General features: G+C 42.1%; 1 protein-coding gene across 1 annotated transcript; it reads left to right on the top strand.

Annotated features, from left to right (window-relative positions):
- Positions 1–7,698: 7,698 nt before the first annotated feature.
- Positions 7,699–8,656, top strand: PDE334 (ATPase, F0 complex, subunit B/B', bacterial/chloroplast). Its single transcript, XM_087375986.1, has one exon. It carries the CDS (start codon positions 7,773–7,775, stop codon positions 8,484–8,486), a length of 714 nt encoding a protein of 237 aa, XP_087232112.1. The 5' UTR covers positions 7,699–7,772; the 3' UTR covers positions 8,487–8,656.
- The last annotated feature ends 10,743 nt before the right edge of the window (positions 8,657–19,399 follow it).

The raw sequence follows: 19,399 nt of genomic DNA, 5'->3' as shown, positions 1-19,399 counted from the left end.
CTCTCTTGGATGAGATATTATTGATGCATATGCCAGTGGACGGTGTTTATGCTTGAGTCATTTGACACTTATTGGCATTTTCTTTTGGGCCAGATTTGCTCATATGGATGCATAGTATATGTACATGAGTCAGATGCTTTGAGCTTTGAGTTTTGGTGATATTTCACGCTATTGTGGCATACACATTTGGGTGCACCTGGTATTTGTTGTGATTCTCTCTTACAGGCACTAGCATTTGGGATTTTGCTTTATTTGCATCATGGCATCCTCTTCCATGTCTGAAAAGGAGTTTTTCAGCATTAAAAAGTTTGATGGGACAAACTTTTCTTTGTGGAAAGAACAAATAAGGGATGTGCTTATTCAAAAGAAGCAGATTAAACCCTTGGCAGGGATTGAAGCTAAGCCTGCGGATATGTCTGAGGATGATTGGAATGAGTTGGATGCATTAGCAAAGTCTACTATTAGACTTCATCTTGCAGAGTCAGTTTATTTCACAGTAGTAAATGAGCAGACTACGGAAGATTTGTGGAAGAAACTGTGTGCCACTTATGAGAAGGAAACTGCCTCTAATAAAGTTTACCTCATGAAGAGGTTGTTTGAGCTGCAGATGAAGGAAGGGGTCTCCATTGCTTCTCACTTGAATGAATTCAATATTATTTTCAGCCAGCTTCAGGCTCAGAAAATGAATTTTGATGCGGAGACTAAGGCAATATTTCTCTTATGTTCATTGCCATCCTCATGGGATACCTTCCGTACAGCTGTCAGTAACTTTGCACCTGGTGGAGTACTGAAATTTGATGATGTTGTGGGTAGCTTGTTGGCCGAGGAGATTAGACGGAAGTCTATGGATGGCAACAAGCAGGATGCAGCCTTAAATGTGCAAAGGGGTAGATCACAGTTCAGGGGGAAGTCCCAAGAAAGAGGGAAGTCTCGTAGCAAATCCAGGGCACAGAACATTGAGTGTTACCATTGTGGCAAGAAGGGCCATATGAAAAAGGATTGCTACAAGCTGAAAAGAGAGCAAAAGGATAAGAAAAAGAATGCAAATTGGAGTGCAAATCAAAAGGAAGAGAGTCCAAGGGAGGACAAAGGAAAAGTGAAGATCGAGGAGATCAATGCAGTCACACATGATAGTGACAATGATGTTCTCTTCATGTCTAGTTTATCTGCAGAGTTGCTTACCACTTCAGATGATGCATATTCCCAGGATTGGATTTTGGATTCTGGTGCTTCATTCCATGTTACTCCCCATAGGGAATGGTTCTCCACTTATGATAGTGGAAAGACAGGTTGTGTGCATCTTGGAAATGACTATGCATGTGACATAGTGGGAGCAGGTGACATAAAGTTTTCTTTTGCAAATGGGTCTGCATTTGTTTTGAAACATGTGAGACATGTGCCTAAGTTGACCAAGAGTCTTATTTCAGTGGGTCAGCTAGATGATGCTGGTTTTCACACCACTTTTGGCTTTCAAAGTTGGAAAATTCAAAAGGGCTCTATGCTTTTGGCTAGGGGTGCCAAGTGTGGGACTTTGTATCCCTTACATGTATCAGGGGTATTTGATCATGTTGTTGCAATAACCGAGCAGCCAAGCACTTCTTTGTGGCATTGCAGGTTGGGGCACATGAGCCAGAATGGAATGAAACTCTTATGCCGTTTGGGTTATGTACCGCATTTGAGTTTCTCTGATTTTGAATTTTGTGAGCACTGTCTCTATGGGAAGCAGACTAAATCAGCCCATAAAAGAAGGGGAAAGAAAGAGTTTGAAATGCTTGATTTGGTGCATTCAGATGTATGTGGTCCCATGCCTACACAGTCATTAGGCGGGGCTGAATACTATGTGACATTCATTGATGATGCAACTAGGAAAGTGTGGGCTTATGCTATAGCTCGGAAGAGTGATGTGTTCTAGGTATTTCAGAAATGGCTGGCCTTGGTTGAGAATCAGTCAGGTAGAACGCTTAAATGCCTACGGACTGACAATGGTGGAGAGTATCTCTCTCATGATTTTCAGCATTTCTGTGATACACGTGGGATTAAGAGGGAGCTCACATCCCCTCGTACTCTAGAGCAAAATCCAGTTGCAGAAAAGATGAACCGTACCATTCAAGAAAGGTTGCAATGCATGCTTTCCAATGCAAGTCTTTCTGGTGGTTTTTGGGCTGAGGCAATGAAGACTGCAGTGCATGTGATCAATAGATCACCTAGTAAGAGTTTGGATGGTGGTATTCTTGAAGAGGCATGGAGTGGAAAGAAGCCCTCTTACTCTCATTTGCGTATATTTGGGTGTGAGGCATATGCACATGTGCCAAAAGAGCTTCGAAAGAAGCTAGATCCTAAGTCTAGGAAATGCATCTTTCTAGGTTATGGTGAAAGTGGAGAGATGGGCTATCGTCTCTGGGATCCAGAAGCAAAGAAGATCATATGCAGCCATGATGTGGTCTTCAATGAGAAGAAGATGCATAAGGCACCCATGAGGGATGTGGAAATGAGGAGAATCTTTCCAGGATGTGAATCCACCTGCATATGTTGATAGACAGCAAGCTGTCCATGCACCAAATGTGCAAGAAATGGTACCACCAAGTACTCCCACAAATATACAATCAAGGGTAGATGATGGATCATCTATTGGTGGAAATGATGAGCCAAATGTGGCTGATATGCAGGTGGGACAACAAGCTGAAATGCCATTGGGAAGATCATCTAGAGTGTCTAGACCGCCTGATAGGTTTGTTCCAGAGGTAGACTATGTGATGCTTACTGATTGCGGGGAGCCTTCTTGCTACAAAGAGGCTATGATGCGTGAGGATCAATGCAAGTGGGAGTATGCTATGCAATCAGAGATGAGTTCACTTATGAAGAATAAGACTTGGGACTTGGTTTCTTTGCCACATGGAAAGAAAGCATTGCCATGTAAATGGGTCTACAAAATGAAGGTCACAGGTGATGATGTGCCTAGGTACAAGGCCCGTTTGGTTGCTAAAGGGTTCAAGTAAGAGAAGGGTGTGGACTTTGATGAGATATTCTCTCCGGTTGTGAAGATGACCACACTTAGATGCATGCTTGGACTAGTGGCATCAGAGGATATGGAGCTTATGCAGATGGATGTCAAGACAGCTTTCTTGCATGGGGATTTGCATGAGGAAATTTACATGGTGCAGCCGGAAGGCTTTGAAGAAAAGGGCAAAGAGCATTTAGTTTGCAAGCTAAAGAAGAGTCTCTATGGTCTTAAGCAAGCGCCTAGAGAATGGTATCAGAAGTTTGATGCTTTCATTCGGTCCCAGGGTTTTAGAAGGAGTGAAATTGATCACTGCCTCTACACTAAAAGGGCTAAGGATAATAGCCTGATAATCTTGGCACTATATGTGGATGATATGCTATTGGCTAGCAAGAATACTTATGAGCTAGATGCATTAAAGGCCAAGTTGCATGAGGCCTTTGATACGAAGGATTTGGGATTTGCAAGTCATATTCTTGGTATGCGCATCACGCGTGATCGGAGTAGGAAACTCCTTTGGCTTTCACAAAAAGAGTATGTTACAAAAGTATTGCAGCGTTTCAATATGGAGGGGGGGAAGGCAGTGAGTACTCCATTGCCTCCATATGTGAAACTGAGTCATATAGATAGTCCCAAATCAGAAGAGGAGAGGGCCATGATGGCTAAGGTTCCTTATGCATCAGCGGTTGGGAGTCTTATGTATGCTATGATAACTACTAGACCAGACATTGCATTTGCAGTGGGCGTTGTTAGCCGGTGTATGGCTAATCCAGGAAAAAGGCATTGGGAGGCAGTTAAGTGCATCATGAGGTACATGAAGGGTACCAAGGAGATGTGCATTTGGTTTGGTAAAGGAGACATGCGTGTACTTGGGTACACAGATTCAGACTATGCAGGGCATGTGGATAGTAGGAGATCCACTTTTGGTTTTGTGTTCACCTTTGCAGGTGGTGCAGTGTCGTGGATGTCTCGTGCACAGAAGTGCGTTGCTTTGTCTACCACAGAGGCTCAGTATGTTGCAGCCACAAAGGGTTGCAAGGAGGCTATATGGCTTGATCCGCTAGTGGGAGATTTGGGGATTCATACAGGTGTACCGACATTGCATAGTGATTCCATGAGTGCTATTCAGCTAGCACGGAATCCGGTCTTTCATGCAAAGACCAAACACATTGAGGTCAGGTACCATTTCATCAGGGAGGTACTTGAGGACAAGCGCATAGAGCTTGTCAAGGTTCATACAGATGATAACCCTGCAGATATGCTGACGAAGAGTCTACCTAGTCAGCAGTTTGAGTATTGTCGTGTATTGATGGGCATTGGATAGTATGCTCACTAGTTATTCTCCCTTAAAGACACATTGTCCTTTAAGTGGGAGGTTGTGGGGGTTAAAGGTCACTGTGCCTTAACCCCGGTTATGTACAATACTCAAACACATATATAAATGAATGAAAAAGAACATTAGGGTGGTTCTGCACCCACCAAACTTGTATGGCTCTCTGTCTCTCTCTCTCCTTCTTCCGTTCTTGCTTCCGTTGAGAGCACTCTCACTTACCCCTAGTTCTTCCTTGCTTCATGGACAGATTGAAGAATTGCTGTTTAAGCACAACTTTCAAATTTTTTTAGCATGAGCCAAACAACGTCTCGACCCAATTGTCATGTACTGACTTTCCAAAATCCAAGTGATGATTATACTTACTTTCCAAAGCTCTACCAAGAATTTTGGATACCTTCTAATTTTTATTCTCCCATTTACTTATTATGTCAGACGTTTCTTGCTTTGTCTTTCCCATGGGTTTTTTCTCAGTGCCCAAAACAATAGATTAGAGTCCTTTCTCCATGAAGTATAGGGGCACTACAAGTTGCCATGCTTGAAAATTCTCAGCCGTCAGGTTAAGATAACATCTCTGATACCAATTATGAAATCTAGATCTACCACTACAAGCACATATGCAATGAGAATATGTAAGAACCAAATTTAAACTAATGCAATACTTTATTGCAAAGTAGCTACAAAGACCATACCAAGAATTGTATATTTTCTAGAATTTGCATTACCACTTACTATACCTTGGCACTGATGTAGAATTGTATCTTTTCTAGAATTTGTTGATAGCATCACCTTCCTACCAACATGCTCCTTCATCTATCTCAGGGTTTCTTTGCCATTCTTTCATCCTCCATCTTCATTGGCATATTTGATGTAGACACTCCTAACAGGATAAGCAAAATGTTAGCTATGTATCATGTGCTTGTAACATGTAGATTGAATTTTTTTGGACATAGATTTTGAATGTCTGCACGTTGGATTTTTTGGAAGTACTATAGCTATTTGGAGATGCCTATCAAAAGCATTCATTTAGTGAGTCATGGACTAGGAATTCTCACAACCCTTCAATATGTAGTACATTCATGGAAGGAAGAACAATGGACAATGGAATTCAAGTGCACAATTCACTACTTGCTCAAAGGTAGAACAATTCTTGAACAAAAGAGTGTTCTCTTCAATGTATGAACTCTATGCAAGGCATTACAAATGGCATAGAGAAAGACATACCAACAAGGCATAGGGCCTATCATGCTACGACAACGCAAAAGACAAGATGGTAAGAATGATTTGATAAGAAAGTTAAATTTTTAGGATAAGGAGATATAATGGGGCAACCTAGTATTGTTGTACAACAGTAAGGCATGCAGAGGAAAACTAAAATACCTCAAACAAGGATTTAACATACGAAGGGAAAAAGATAACTCCTATCAATGTAGTACTTTTGGAGACCTTGGATGGTTCCCAATTCACTTCAATGATTAATGGAAATAAAATCAAGTGATACTATGAAGTCTACCCACCCTCCAACTAAATAAACCTTGCAAAATTACACACACGGGGATTGTTTCGTGAGCGGATCCATACCTTTTCAAGCATGCATTCATAATACAATGTATATTAAAACCACATAGGGTTCAACGTCATGTGTAGTTTTATCATAAGCATACAATATGTACTAACTTGACATTATGCACTTTCCAATTCCCTTCAATAATCAATGTCAATAGGCTCAAGTGATACTACAAAACCTAGCCATCCTTCAACTACAAAACGTTGTATGATTAGACACATTGGGACTGTTGCATGAGAACACATACGTTTTCAAGCATGTATTCACAGTAAATGTACAATAAATTCACTAAGGTTTTGAAACCATTCTATGTGATATGTGTTTCAAGAGTTCGCCCGTCTTTCGGTACCTTTGTAGACATTGTGAGAAGGATAGGGGTGTTGGACGATGCAGGCTGCCTTGAACCAAACTTGCTTTGCCCTTCAATGGAGAAGTAATCCATTTGGAAAGATCTACAATAAAGCCAAGTTAGAATAGCAAACTCGTAAATAATCGAATCCCCTCTTTGCATCTCATTTTCTCTGTCTTTTTGCCTTTCACTTTCACTACATACCAAAAAATCGTTGCATGTATAGCATGAAAACAAACAACCGAGTCGATGAGTATGCATAGAGAGGCAAAAATCTTTCATGCTGGGTAATGTAGCATGCATGCAAAATTGTAGCATCTAACTTATAAGTGAATCAAAGAAAATGTAGATACTATTAATCAATGAATCACTTTCATCCATACATCCATCCATGTGCTTTCCACAAGTCTTTGCTTGCTCTGTACGAAGTATGAAGTTAGAAAAAAAAGTACGCAAATGAATTGAAAGAAATAGAAGTTATCAAGCAGATTCCAAGGATAAGGAACCTCATTTAACGTTACTGCTCTTCTGCCCATGGAGCTAGCCAAATTCCCACGTCCTGCCATAACTTCTGAAGTACAACACTAGCAAAGCGATTTGTTGTTGCAGACATTACAAACAATGTAAGATCTGGCTTTAATAGCTGTTATATGGAGTTTGCATGCATGTGCTCATGTGTATCATTCAAGGATATCCTTACTAAATCTCTACTGATTTTCATGTATCATAAAGCACTTAGAATCACGAGACAAATCATTTCCACTCATGATAGAGTCTAAGCAATTCGCTTAAGGGTTTATTGCAAAAAGAGGCGCCTTCAATCCATTTCGTAGATTAGCCCGTCAATTGCATGCAAGCATCCACAATTAGATCATGCTAAAGCATTCTGTTATCAAAATTATGCAAGAAGATTGCATGACTACAGGGTTGTGGTTTTAGAGCCATGTGTGACGACCAACATGGACCAATAGTTCTATTACACTGAGCAAATCCATCCAAAAAATACAAAATAATATGTCAATCTTCAGGAAGACCTTCCCCCAATGGAACCATCGTCACCTCAAAAAATTTCCCTTGCACCTTCTTTTGACATAGTTAAGGGCCTTATTAAGAAATAGCTGGTTGTGTTTGTCCACCTTGTCTTATCCTTTGCAAGAGAGGCAGCAGAGGATAGTCCCTTATTACCAGAGCTGCTCATTCTTCTTCCCCCTCACCTTCTTCTTCCAAGTATCTTGTTTGCTTACTTGTTGAGTGCCTTCTTCTTCTTTTTCTTCTTCATCATTCCAGTACTTTGCCTCCATTCAAAATCATGAATGCAAGTGTGGGGGAAAAGGGGGGGGTCCTAAAAGGAAGAGTGTGTGGGGGGACTAGTCCAAAGGTATAAGGTCTTATCCTTTGAAAAAGGGATAGTGCAGTGCAGCAATAGAAATACCACAGCCATTCATTCATTCTTGGATGCTAAATATTTGTTTGTGTTGAAGGAATAGCCACTGTTGCGTCTTCTTCCTCTTCCTCTTCCTCATCCTCCATGGACACAATCGCCAGCTTGCCAGCTCCCGCATCCCTCTGCTCTTCCTTCACTTCCCCCCCCTCCGCCCCTCGCCCTCGCCCTCGCCTTGCCCCCCCCCCCCTCAAGCTCCACCACCACCTCTCTTCTCCCCCCATCTTCGCATCCTTGCATCACTCCTTCCGCCGCTTCTCCTCCACAATCACCCACAGCCCACCCCTCCGTCATGCCGCTTTCTTCGCCATGAACGCCCTCCTCGCCCTTCCCTCCCTCGCTGCGGAGGTCGCGGAGGCTGAGGAGAAAGGTAAGATCTTCGACTTCAACCTCACTCTGCCTATCATCGCTGCGGAGTTCCTCCTGCTTATGCTTGCGCTTGACAACATTTGGTTCAAGCCCGTGGGCAAGGTTATGGATGAGCGGGATGAAGCCATCAGGCAAAAACTGCTGGGAGTTCGAGATAATTCGGGGGAGATTAAGCAGCTCCAAGAGGAGGCTGAAGCTGTCATCAGGGCTGCAAGAGCGGAGACCACTGCTGAGCTGAACAACATGAAGAGAGAGACCGCTGCCGCACTGGATGCAAAGCTTCAGGAGTCCAGAGAAAGGATCGAGAAGGAATTAGCGGACGCCCTGGCCAATCTGGAAGTGCAGAAGGAAGAAACGTTGAAGAGTCTGGATACGCAAGTGCAGGAGTTGAGTGAACAAATCATCGCGAAAGTCATCCCGTTCAAGATTTAAGAGAATTGACGTCATTAAATCATGATATGGCGATAATAGACACCGGTTCGCTCTTCTGGAAATGACAGCCTGTTCTTCAACATAAAGTATTCTTGCCAATTTGAGGCTCCTCTCTGTAAACTGCCAAACGGCGTCTGGTATCTGAGTGGGATTGATGTGGCTTTTCTTTATCTTCTTATTTGCGGCTCATAAGCTCGTCGGGTCTGTTGATGAATTCTTTTCGCTTACGTGAACAGGATTGTTTTGCGCGTCTTTGATTGAAGATTTCAGTTCTGTGGTGGCATTTTTGAATCTGCATGATATTGTACTGCCTCCCTAATTCTCTCATACGTGAGTGGTTTTAGATGGTCTTTGGTGCTCGTTTCGAGATTGGAATGCACGTGCCGTCTGACTATTAGATTCTGCCCGTGTATGTCCTCAGTCGACTCATACACTTTATAATTGACCTTGGTTTGTCAAGCGAGGTGACAGTACGTCTCTTCGCTGCAGCTATTGCATTGACGGCTGTTCTACATTTTTAAAACCCTTTGCGAAATCTGCCTCACGGTTTGAAATTCAAGCTCCGAACAGCCAGTTTCCTACGCTCGAGCGTTAATCATGTTGTATTTTTCTTTGTTATGGATCCGTCGAGGAAGCTACCGTGTCCTGGGATGTCGTGATGCCATGATCGATTGGTCCGTTGTGCAGCATGCATGTATGATATGCGTCTAAATTCTGGCTGTTAGCCCTTCAAATCTTTCCAGTATACGTATCTCTTCAAATGAGAAAAGCTGCACTTCACTCTGAGGTATGAACTTTTAAGATCAGTTGTTTTTCCCTCTATAAGATATTCTTGAAGCACATTTTTTAGAGGTTTGAGATGGGCATTGTCTTTGGTTGTGACGTTTATGTATTAACTGAATTGTAGGCTCCTGTTACATACTCTTCACGTGGGAGATTGAAGAACTTATATCCAGATTACAACGAAACGATTTCCCTTGATCTATGTAAGATGAGGGCCAAAAACTAGCTTATTGGGTTTGAATGATTCAGGTACTTCCACGGTGTTACTTTAATGTTTTTGGATTCTGACCATTTTAACTGCAGCGTTTCTTAAAGGGTAGTTGGATGATTTGATGAGGGAAACGGAGCATGTCTTGGTGGAATGAGGAGTGGTACCATTTTTTAACAAAGGGATGGAAACTGTGTTAAAATGGCATATCAACATTTTAAGCATAAGCATATATCATTATGGCATTGTGTGAAAGTGCTTATCACACGTAGAGAGATGAAGTCTGGTTTGAATTTTCTCGTGGTGAAGGCTCCTGGAATTAATGTGACAAAGGGAAAGTCAGATAAGAAATGCGTTGAATGATATAGCAGCAGGATGTAAGTAGAAGCATTTTTCAGTTTGAAAATTGATTGTTTCACAGGATGCAGCTTGAAGCTCCTACGCAACCACAGCAATTGATGTTGTAGAACTAGGTGGTTGTTTCATTTTAATATTCCATCTGTTACCACCTTATCTCTGTAGACCTCTGGTTATATAAGTATTGGATATATTAAAGATAATGCTTCTTTCTTTGCAGCCATGTGCTATTCGATGTAATCAATCAGCTTATAGAGGAAGGATCTCAAACTCCATGGAGAAGTCATACTAGGCATGATATTAATTGTGGTCATGTTTGTTGTCGGACTTTCTTTGAAGCAGCACAGTAAGTGTGCACAGCCGATCACATCACTCCCATATGATGAATCACTGAAATAGAAGTGGAAGCGTAGGCTGAAACCACAAGTTTCTTGTTGGGGTAGAACGGTCAGTACCCACCTGTACTCTCCAAATGGGGGGAGGCAGGGGCTGGATACCCGTAGAATGTATAGTTCTGAGAGAGGCTACCATGTTGGTACAGGATCTTGGTGCCACATGGGCAGATCTAGGTGGAAAGAATAGTCTACATGGGCTGCCATGTGGGCAGCAGCTTGGCTGCTACATGGGTTGCATGTTGATCAGCCATGTGTGCTTTCTATGGAGCTATATCCTAGGCCCAGCAAGGAGGGCTGGGTAAGCATAAATGGACTGGATCAAGGCCTACAAGGGGAACTGTGGCATAAAGTAGCCCCTAGGCTGGGGCTGAGGAGTGCTTAGCAAAGTGCCAAATGGAGGCTTGTGGGGGGCTTTATATCTGTTCAGCCTGCAGGAGCAGTCAGCCAGTACAAGGTGGGGTTGATGGGGGCCAGATACCTGGTCGGCCAATTCTGACAGGTCGGCATATTATAAACTGTGGTCAGCGCAGTTTAAGGCCCAGTTGGCCATCTACGGAAGTGAGCAGGCCAGCCTCTCCCCTATACAAAGGCTACCTTGTGCCTTAGTCTCCTCAAACAGCAGAGCCACAGCCAGCCAAAGGCACATGGTGGAGTAGGAGGAGAGGCAGATATTCGTGAAGCATCAGCAGCTCTCTGAGGTGCATAGAAAGCAGCAGGAGCTGCAGGCATCGGTACTCAAAGGGTGCATCTGTTCTGTAAAGAGATTGGTCCATTTGGTGCAATATATCTGCTGTCTCATTTGTTGTGTGTACTATTCCAGATCTGAGTATTTCCTTCAAGTTTATGCTTGTGCATGAGTGAACCTTGATGTTGCTCGAGTCTAACAAAGTCTTCTGCTTCTCTCAGAAAACGTGAAGTAAATCTGTGGTGGTTGTGGTATCTTTGAGAAATAAGCTGACTGCTTACAAACTGATGTGTGTGTTTTGCTTAGCTATGTACTGGACAGATGTATGTATGGTCACCCTTGTTGGTTGTTGCTGAATCCTGGAGAAAAAGGGGCTGAGTGCCTGTTAGAGCAACGTTTCAGGCGCCTGTGATTATAGAGTGGTTGAAATCTGTAGATATCTTTAAATGAGTTTAAAGGGTATATCTGGCCCTATGTGGATATATTGATGGTCTTTCTTGTTGGATAGTTGTTTTAGCCTTTGAGAAAGGGGCTGAGGATTCCATCTGCCTATTGTGTACTAGGTTTACACATAAGGTGTCGCGCAGAGTTCTTGAAAAAATGGAATAAGGCATGATAATCAAGATGGCACAATGTGCAACCCTTGCCTGTCTGGCATGTCTTCTAGAATGAGTTGTACCCTCCTCCCTACCCTCTTGTGGGGTATGCCTTCTGTAAGGTGAGGTGGTATGCATCATCAGTCTGTTAAAAGCTAGTAATTTATTATCTGTACATCAGAGAGACAGGGCCTCTATGTGGGTGTGCCTGCAGAGAGAGTTGTAATAGTGTCCTTTCTCAGCGTATTTATGCAGGTAAGTTAGGCATTCAGCCAAGCAAGTACGCCTGATTTAGGCCTTGTAAGAGCCGACGGTTCAGGCTGATTTGGAGCCAAAAGTGACCCTGACCAGGTCAGGTCCGCCTACCTAGCCAGGGTCGCATCAGCCTGACCAGGCCAGGTCGGGTCAGCCAATTAGACCTGGTCGGGTCAGCCAACCAGGCCTGGTCAGGTCAGTCGGGCAGATCACCTGGTCTGGTCGACCAATTTACTGCCAGGTCCCCCTATAATAGTCATTTGGCCCTGGTCTCATTAATTCAGTGGAGCAGTGTCCAGCCATATTTGGCATACATTTGGAGGTGCAGTTCAGCTTCTATTTGACATATTTTGAGGTGCAGTTTAGCCTTGGAGTTGTGACCAGATTGAGGTGTAGTCTCTTACCTCAGCTTGGAGTGTTATTTGGGGTTATTTGGGATTTGAGGTTACCCCAATGCTAGAACACTTAATCTGATTCTGGGTTATGTGGGACTTTTTCAACTATGAATTATTCTTTTATGTACCCCGTGTGAAATCTCCCCTCTACACTCTCTTTTCAACCACCCTATATAAGCACACTGATCCTCACATATCTCTACTAATCCCTTCTCAATCAATGTACTAATTCGCTTCTTACTCCACTTGTGACTTAACTTTTTTTAAAAAATTATCTAAGAATCTCTATGATTGCCTATATTCTTAGGTAAAGCGATAACAAGCCGGGGAAAAGAGAGATTACTTGTCTACCCAAACGTAACTATGGTGTTTTGACACTTTGTTTGTTTGGATGGTGTCTGGTTAGTGGACCTTGACCTCGGCACTTGGATTGTCTGAGGACTCCACATCTTTTTTCAATATTATGTTTGTCAAACTCAATATTATTATAAATTCTTTATTTTGGTGAAATTTTTTACGAACTTTAGTTGTTGCATAACTTAGATGTCTTAAATATATTTTCATTGTTTTTTTAAAATAAAATTTTTATCCAATTGATGGAATTAATTGTATGACTCAATTATTGATGGGACTTTTTAATCTAAAAACACACACACACACATACATTCCTCTCTTCTTTTGCGTTAAAAATAACTTTTTAGTTTTTTTGAAACGACTATCCCTGATCTCTGTTGTATTCCTTCTCTCAATTTAAGCCTTCTTAATTTTCCTCTCTTCCTTCTTTTTTCCTAATTTCTCTCTATTTTTTGCCTAAAATTTGTATCATTTTTTCTAATTCCTTCATATTTTTTCTATTCTTCTTATTTTTTTGTCTATTTGTTCTTAATTTTTATAATCTCTTAATTTTATTTAATTATGTCTAATTTCTTCTAATTCTTTCTAATTTTTCTTAATTCTATCTAGATGCTTCTTATTTTCTCTTTTTTTCCTATTTTCTTCCTTGTTTTCCTATTTTTATTTTTTGTCTAATTTCTATAATTTTCCTAATATCTTCCTCTTGATCGTTTACCATCTCTCTTTACCTCATTCTCTCTCTTATCTTCCTCTCTCTACTTCTTCTCTCTCTACTCTTCCTCTCTCTCTACTTCTCTCTCTCTCCCTCCCATTCCTCTTTACCTTCTCCTCTCTCTCTACTTCCCTCCCCCCTTCCTTAACTCACCTCCCAGTCCCCTCTCTCTTTCCAACCTCTCTCTCAATTTATTTTCCTTAAAAAAAATCCTCTTATTAGTTATTCTCTCTTAACCTTCTCTCTACCTTGATTTTTCTCTCTAGTCATCTCTTTCTACTCTTATCTCCTCCCCTTTTCTCCTTTCTTAACTCACGTCCCAATCCCCTCTCTCTCTTTGCAACTCCTCTCAATTTATTTTTCTTAAAAATAACCTTCTCTCATTAGTTATTTTTTCTTAACCCCATCTCTACTTTAATTTTTCTCTCTAGTCATCTCTTTCTGCTCTCCCCTCCCCCTGCTCCTCTAAACTTCTCTCCCAAACCCGCCCCATTCCCTCGACTATCCCTTGACTGTTCATCTTTTGTTATCTTTGGTCCCCTCTCCTACTTTGACTTCCCTTTATTTAATACCCCCAACTCACCTTAAAAAACTCCTTGCTTCTTGGCTGTTTTGGCTATATTTTATCCTAGCTTTATATTTTTCTATTCCGCTTTCTTTAAAACTAATTTTTTTCCTTTGTTATTTTCTCTTCTTCAATACCTTTTATTTTTTTCTCTTCCCCTTGATCTTTATTTTTAAAACCCCTTTTAATTCACCCTTATCTCATTAATTATGAACACTTATTCTTTCTTACTGTCCCCACCTTTTATGATCCAAACACTATATACCTCTCCCGCACCTCCTTACATTTAGTACCATTAACCTTTCATTTATTAAAATTTCACAATTAGGTCTTTTTCATAAATTTATCTCTATAATGCTCCAAGATTCTTTGCCTTTTTATAATACCCTTTCCCTAAGCACTTACTCACTCCAATCACTTTCACAATTGCATATTAAGTTTGTAGTTAAGTGATTATTTTTAATGTTACTTCGATAAAGCGAGGAAGGGATGTTTATGACACCTGTCTTTCCAACTAAAGTTATGCTGGTTCTCAACACGTTTTTCCTACAGGATGGTGGTAGGTAAGCAGACTCCCCTCTTCAACAAAAGTGACTATCAAATCAAAACTTATTTGTTTAGTTAAGCATTGTGTAAACTTTTTGTAAATTGTATACCTCATAATTCTTTTGTAATGCTTCACAGTAGTTTTCTCTTGTGTCCATTACCAAAATTGCTTTCATTTCACTATGAAATGGGGTTTTGTCAAGTCTTCACTCTCTCTCTCTCTCTCTCTTTCTAAGTTTTACTAATTCCTACTATCCAATGTTCATCAAGACACGATAATACTTAAATCGCTGACTACGTGGACTCTTTGTTATCAGCATATCTATAGGGTTATCATTTGTAAGAATCTTGACAAGCTCTATGCGCTTGTCCTCAAGTACCTCCTTGATGAAATGGTACTTGACCGCAATGTGTTTGGTATTTGCATGAAAGACCAAATTCTGTGCTAGCTGAATAGTACTCATGGAATGATTATGCAATGTCGGTACACTTGTAAGCCAGCTAATTCTGAAGTACTTGAAACACATCACTCTTCTAAGCCATAGCATAAGCCCACACTTTCCTAGTTGCATCATCAATGAATGTCACATAGTATTTCGTCCCGCTTAATGACCGTGTAAGCATGGGACTACATACATTTGAATGTACCAAATCAAGCTTTTTAATCTCTTTCTTTCCCCTTCTTTTATGGGCTGATTTAGTCTGCTTCCCATAGAGACAATGCTCATAAAATTCAAAGTTAGAAAAACTCAAATGCGGTACATAACCCAAACATCATAAGAGTTTCATTTCATTTTGGCTCATATAGTCTAACTGGCAATGCCACAAAAAGTACTTGGTTGCTTGGTTCTTGTAACAACATGATCAAGCATCCCTAATACATGTAAGGGATACAAAGTTCCACACTTAGCACTCCTGGCTAAAAGCATAGAGCTCTTTTAAAATTTTCAACTCCCAAAACTAAAGATGGTATGAAAACTAGCATCATCTAGCTGACCCATTGAAATGAGACTCTTGGTCAGCTTAGGCACATGTCTCACATTTTTCAAAACAAAAGCAGATCCATTTGCAAAAGAAAACTTTATGTCACCTACTTCCACTATGCCACATGCATAGTTATTTCCAAGATGCACACAACTTGTCTTTCCACTGTCATAAGTGGAGAACCATTTATGCTTAATGTCCCACCCTCCTGGTAATCACTACTGGTCCAAGGTGCTCAAGTTGTAAGGCCCCCATATGAGAAGCCATGTGTGAGCTTGGGACACTAGATGGATCTTGACTTGTATGTCAGATTAGGTCTATCAATGAGACTATTGTGTTAGATATCAATGCTCCACTCTCATGTAACTACGTAGGAACCAGCTAACTCTACTTGTAAGCTCCCCATATGAGGAGAAGGCATTTGAGTAGTTTGGTTATCTGGTAGGTCCTGGTTTGGATATCAGATGGGAGCCATGTGTGGCCTGATGATTGGACGGAGTTGGCACACTGCTAACTAGGCTACATGCAAGTGCGGGAAGGCATCCCATGACTGATCGCATTGAGGGTAGACGAAGCATTTCCCAAAGCAGTCCACTCTTGAGTTGCAGGGCCCGTTTGGAGCCCCAGATTGATCTTGGATGGTTGTGGGTCGAATGGAGACCATAGGTTAGTTGCTCTATTTTGCGCACCGGTTCTATCGTGTGGTCGGTGGCCTATTTCGGGACCGACCTCCAGTCGACCGTTTTGGACGGACTGGATCATCACCCAATTGGGTCTAACCGACTACTAGTGGTAGCTATATAAGAGTAAGCCCGTGAAGCCCATTTTATCATTGGCTACAGCAACCCTGATTCCTTAGCATCCAGCCTCCGTCCTCTACTGTCTCTAGCATGCCATCGAAGCTTCTCTCACAGGAGTTCATGGCTGGGAGGCAGTACCATCTATTGTATCAGTTCTACAGTAATCAAATTTTTGATTCTCCATACTATCTGCTTTTCTCTCTTGCGTACGAGATTTTGTTATCTATTGAGCATAGACATTGTATTGTTTTCTTACATGGTATCAGAGCCTGGACTCTAGCAAGAAGATTTGGTAGTGTATTTCTGTTTGCGAGCAGATTGTGAGAGATGGCCCAGCCCGCAAGACTGCGAATCCCACCGTTCAACGAAAGCAAAAAGTTGGACGGCACTAAGTATCCACTCTGGAAGTTTAAGATGAAGACCATCCTAAGCACATACGAGCTTTGGGATACTGCTACTGGGGTGGATGTGAAGCCGGTTGCGAGACCGGATCTAGCTAATGCAAGACAGCAGAGAGTACCAACTGCGGATGAGATTCTCGCATGGATAAGAAGAAATGCAGATGCACTGTATTCTATTGTCTGCAGTGTAAGTGATTCCGTCATGGCATCAATTCAACATGTCACCACAGCAGAGGAGGCATTGACGGTCTTGAAAAATAGATATGAGACCATGAATCAGATGCGGATTCAGAATCTGGAGACTCAACTCGTGAATGAGAAACTGTCTGAGTCTGAAGCAGCAGAGAAGTTCATCACCAGGGTGAAGAATCTGCATGATCAGATGAGTGCGATTGGCATCACCATCACTAGCGAGAATCTAGCAGGAAGGTGCATACGGATTCTTGCACCAAAGTACGATGGTCTTGTTACGACGCTGAATACGCAGAACAGAAATCCGACCCTCAACTTTAAGGATTTCAGTGCAATGCTTTTGGAGGAGATGCGTCAAAAGACGAGGACTGGAGAAGATTCGGCTTTCTATGCTGGATCAAAGAAAGGTAAGGATAAGGACTCTAGTAACCCATCTTCTTCTGATGATAAAAAGAGAAAGAAGAAGATCAAGTGCTTCTATTGCAATAGGGTAGGGCACAAGCAGAATGAGTGCCGGAAGAAGGTTGCAGATGAGAAGAACAGAGTAAAGAAAGAATCCAGCAACAGCACGCAGGCAGTACCAGTAGAGCTATTCGTAGCAATTGAGGAGATTTGCACGGAGGCAGTTCATGTACCTGCAGATGAACCTTGGATTATTGATAGTGGTGCATCGCGCCACATGACCAGTCAGAAGGATTGGTATACCTCTCTACAGCCGGTAGGGAATGACGTCCTAGTAGCAATCGGCAATGATGCAAAATGTCGAGCAAAAGGAAAAGGTACGATTGCTCTCAAGTCAGATAGAGTTGTAAAATAGTTGTCCGATGTTCTTTATGTGCCAGATATCAAGAGGAACTTGTTGTCCGTATCTTCGATCACGGATCGAGACCTCAAAGTTCAATTCGATAAGAGTGGTGCACAGATTTTGGATCTTCAAGGGATGGTCGTTGGTAAAGGTACACGGCACAACATCTACGAACTCTCAGCTTCTTTCAGTGCTCGAGCGGATGTGAAGAACACTAAGCTATGGCATGAGAGGTTTGGTCATCTAAACCTTAGTTCTTTAAAGGAGATGCATAAAAGTGGAATGATTGTAGACCTACCAAAAATTACAGATCTACCCGATGTATGTGAAGCTTGCATGATGGGCAAGCAGCATCGGCAGCCCTTTCCTAAAGAGGCTAGTAGGGCAAAGGCTCCTCTAGAGCTCATTCACACGAACCTCTACAAAAAGATGGAGACGGAAGCTTTGGGTGGTCCCTACTACTTCATGATGCTGATCGACGACTACAGTAGAAGGATATGGATATACTTCCTGAAGACTAAAGACAAGGCTTTTAGTAAGTTCAAAGAATGGCACGTAATGGTCGAGAAAGAAACGGGGAGGAAGGTGAAGAAGTTGAGATCAGACAGAGGTGGTGAGTTCACATCAAGTGAATTCGAAAGTTATTGCAAAAGTCACGGGATCAAGAGGCAGAAACCCTCGCCACATATATCACAGCAAATGGAGTAGCAGAACGCAAGATGACGTCATCTGTGAAATGGGCAGGCGTATGATGAAAGGGAAAGATTTGCCAAAGAATTTTTGGACTGAAGCATGTAACACGACAGTTTACATTCTGAATCATAGCTACACGAAGGTTGTGGACGGGATGACTCCACTGCAGGCCTTTCTGGTAAGAAACCTTCAGCTGTACATTTCAAAGTTTTTAGATGTAACTGTTTTGTGCATGTCTTTGATGCTAACAGGACCAAATGGGAACCGAAGAGCCGAAAGTGTATTTTCTTGGACTACAGTGAAGAGGCGAAGGTGAAGAGGCGAAGGGTTACCATCTCTATAACCCTGTTACTAAGAAGGTAATAGTAAGTCATGATGTGGTCTTCTCAGAACAGCCGCATCAATTGGAGGAGAATGCTTCCTTCCCAGATGACCAAGACCAGGATATCCATCCAGTATAGCCACCAACAACAGACCGAACTCCCCCAATGGTGCTTGGGAGGATTCAAGATAAAGAAGATGAAGAAGAGCCTACAGAACCACAATGGCAACGGCCATTCCCGAAGTGGGTAAAGCAGCTTTTGGATGGCAGAGAACCTCCAGCCATTGAGGAGGAACCATCCAAACACCGCCGGTCCAAGAGATTAGAGGAGCGAAGAAGGATGCTGGAATACTTGGTCAATTATGCTTTGATGACAAAGGTGATCCATGCTGATGAACCCAAGTGTCTTAAAGAGGCACAGGGTGATAATAGGTGGATGGAGGCTATGCAGTCATAGTATGGCTCCATAATGAAGAATAATACTTGAGACCTTGTGGATCGACCACCAAAACGCAAGGTAATCGGCACCAAGTGGGTGTACAAGACCAAGTACAAGTCCGATGACACGTTGGATAAGTACAAGGCTCGGCTCATGGCAAAAGGATTCACACAGGTACATGGTTTTGATTATCATGATACTTTTGCTCCCACAGCTCGACTAACCACAATTCGCAGTGTTTTGGCTTTAGCAGCCCAGGGAAGTTGGCTCGTGTTTCAGATGGATGTAAAATCCACCTTTCTGAATGGAGATCTCAAGGAGGAGGTATACGTGGAACAACCACTAGGTTTTGTGATCCTTGGTTCAGAAGGTAAAGTCTGTAAACTGAAGAAGGTACTTTACGGGCTGAAACAGGTCCCACGAGCG

This window comes from Dipteris shenzhenensis, chromosome 6 (genome assembly GCF_047967505.1).
Source record: "Dipteris shenzhenensis isolate YYH24624 ecotype China chromosome 6, Dip_SZ_1.0, whole genome shotgun sequence".
NCBI classification, from domain to species: Eukaryota; Viridiplantae; Streptophyta; class Polypodiopsida; order Gleicheniales; family Dipteridaceae; genus Dipteris; species Dipteris shenzhenensis.
Note: the sequence above shows the minus strand (reverse complement) of the source record. Positions and strands in the feature narration are given on the sequence as shown.

What these genes read in the sequence shown, in the direction of transcription:
- PDE334 (XM_087375986.1), top strand. Translation starts at nt 7,773, where the DNA reads ATGGACACAATCGCCAGCTTGCCAGCTCCCGCATCCCTCTGCTCTTCC.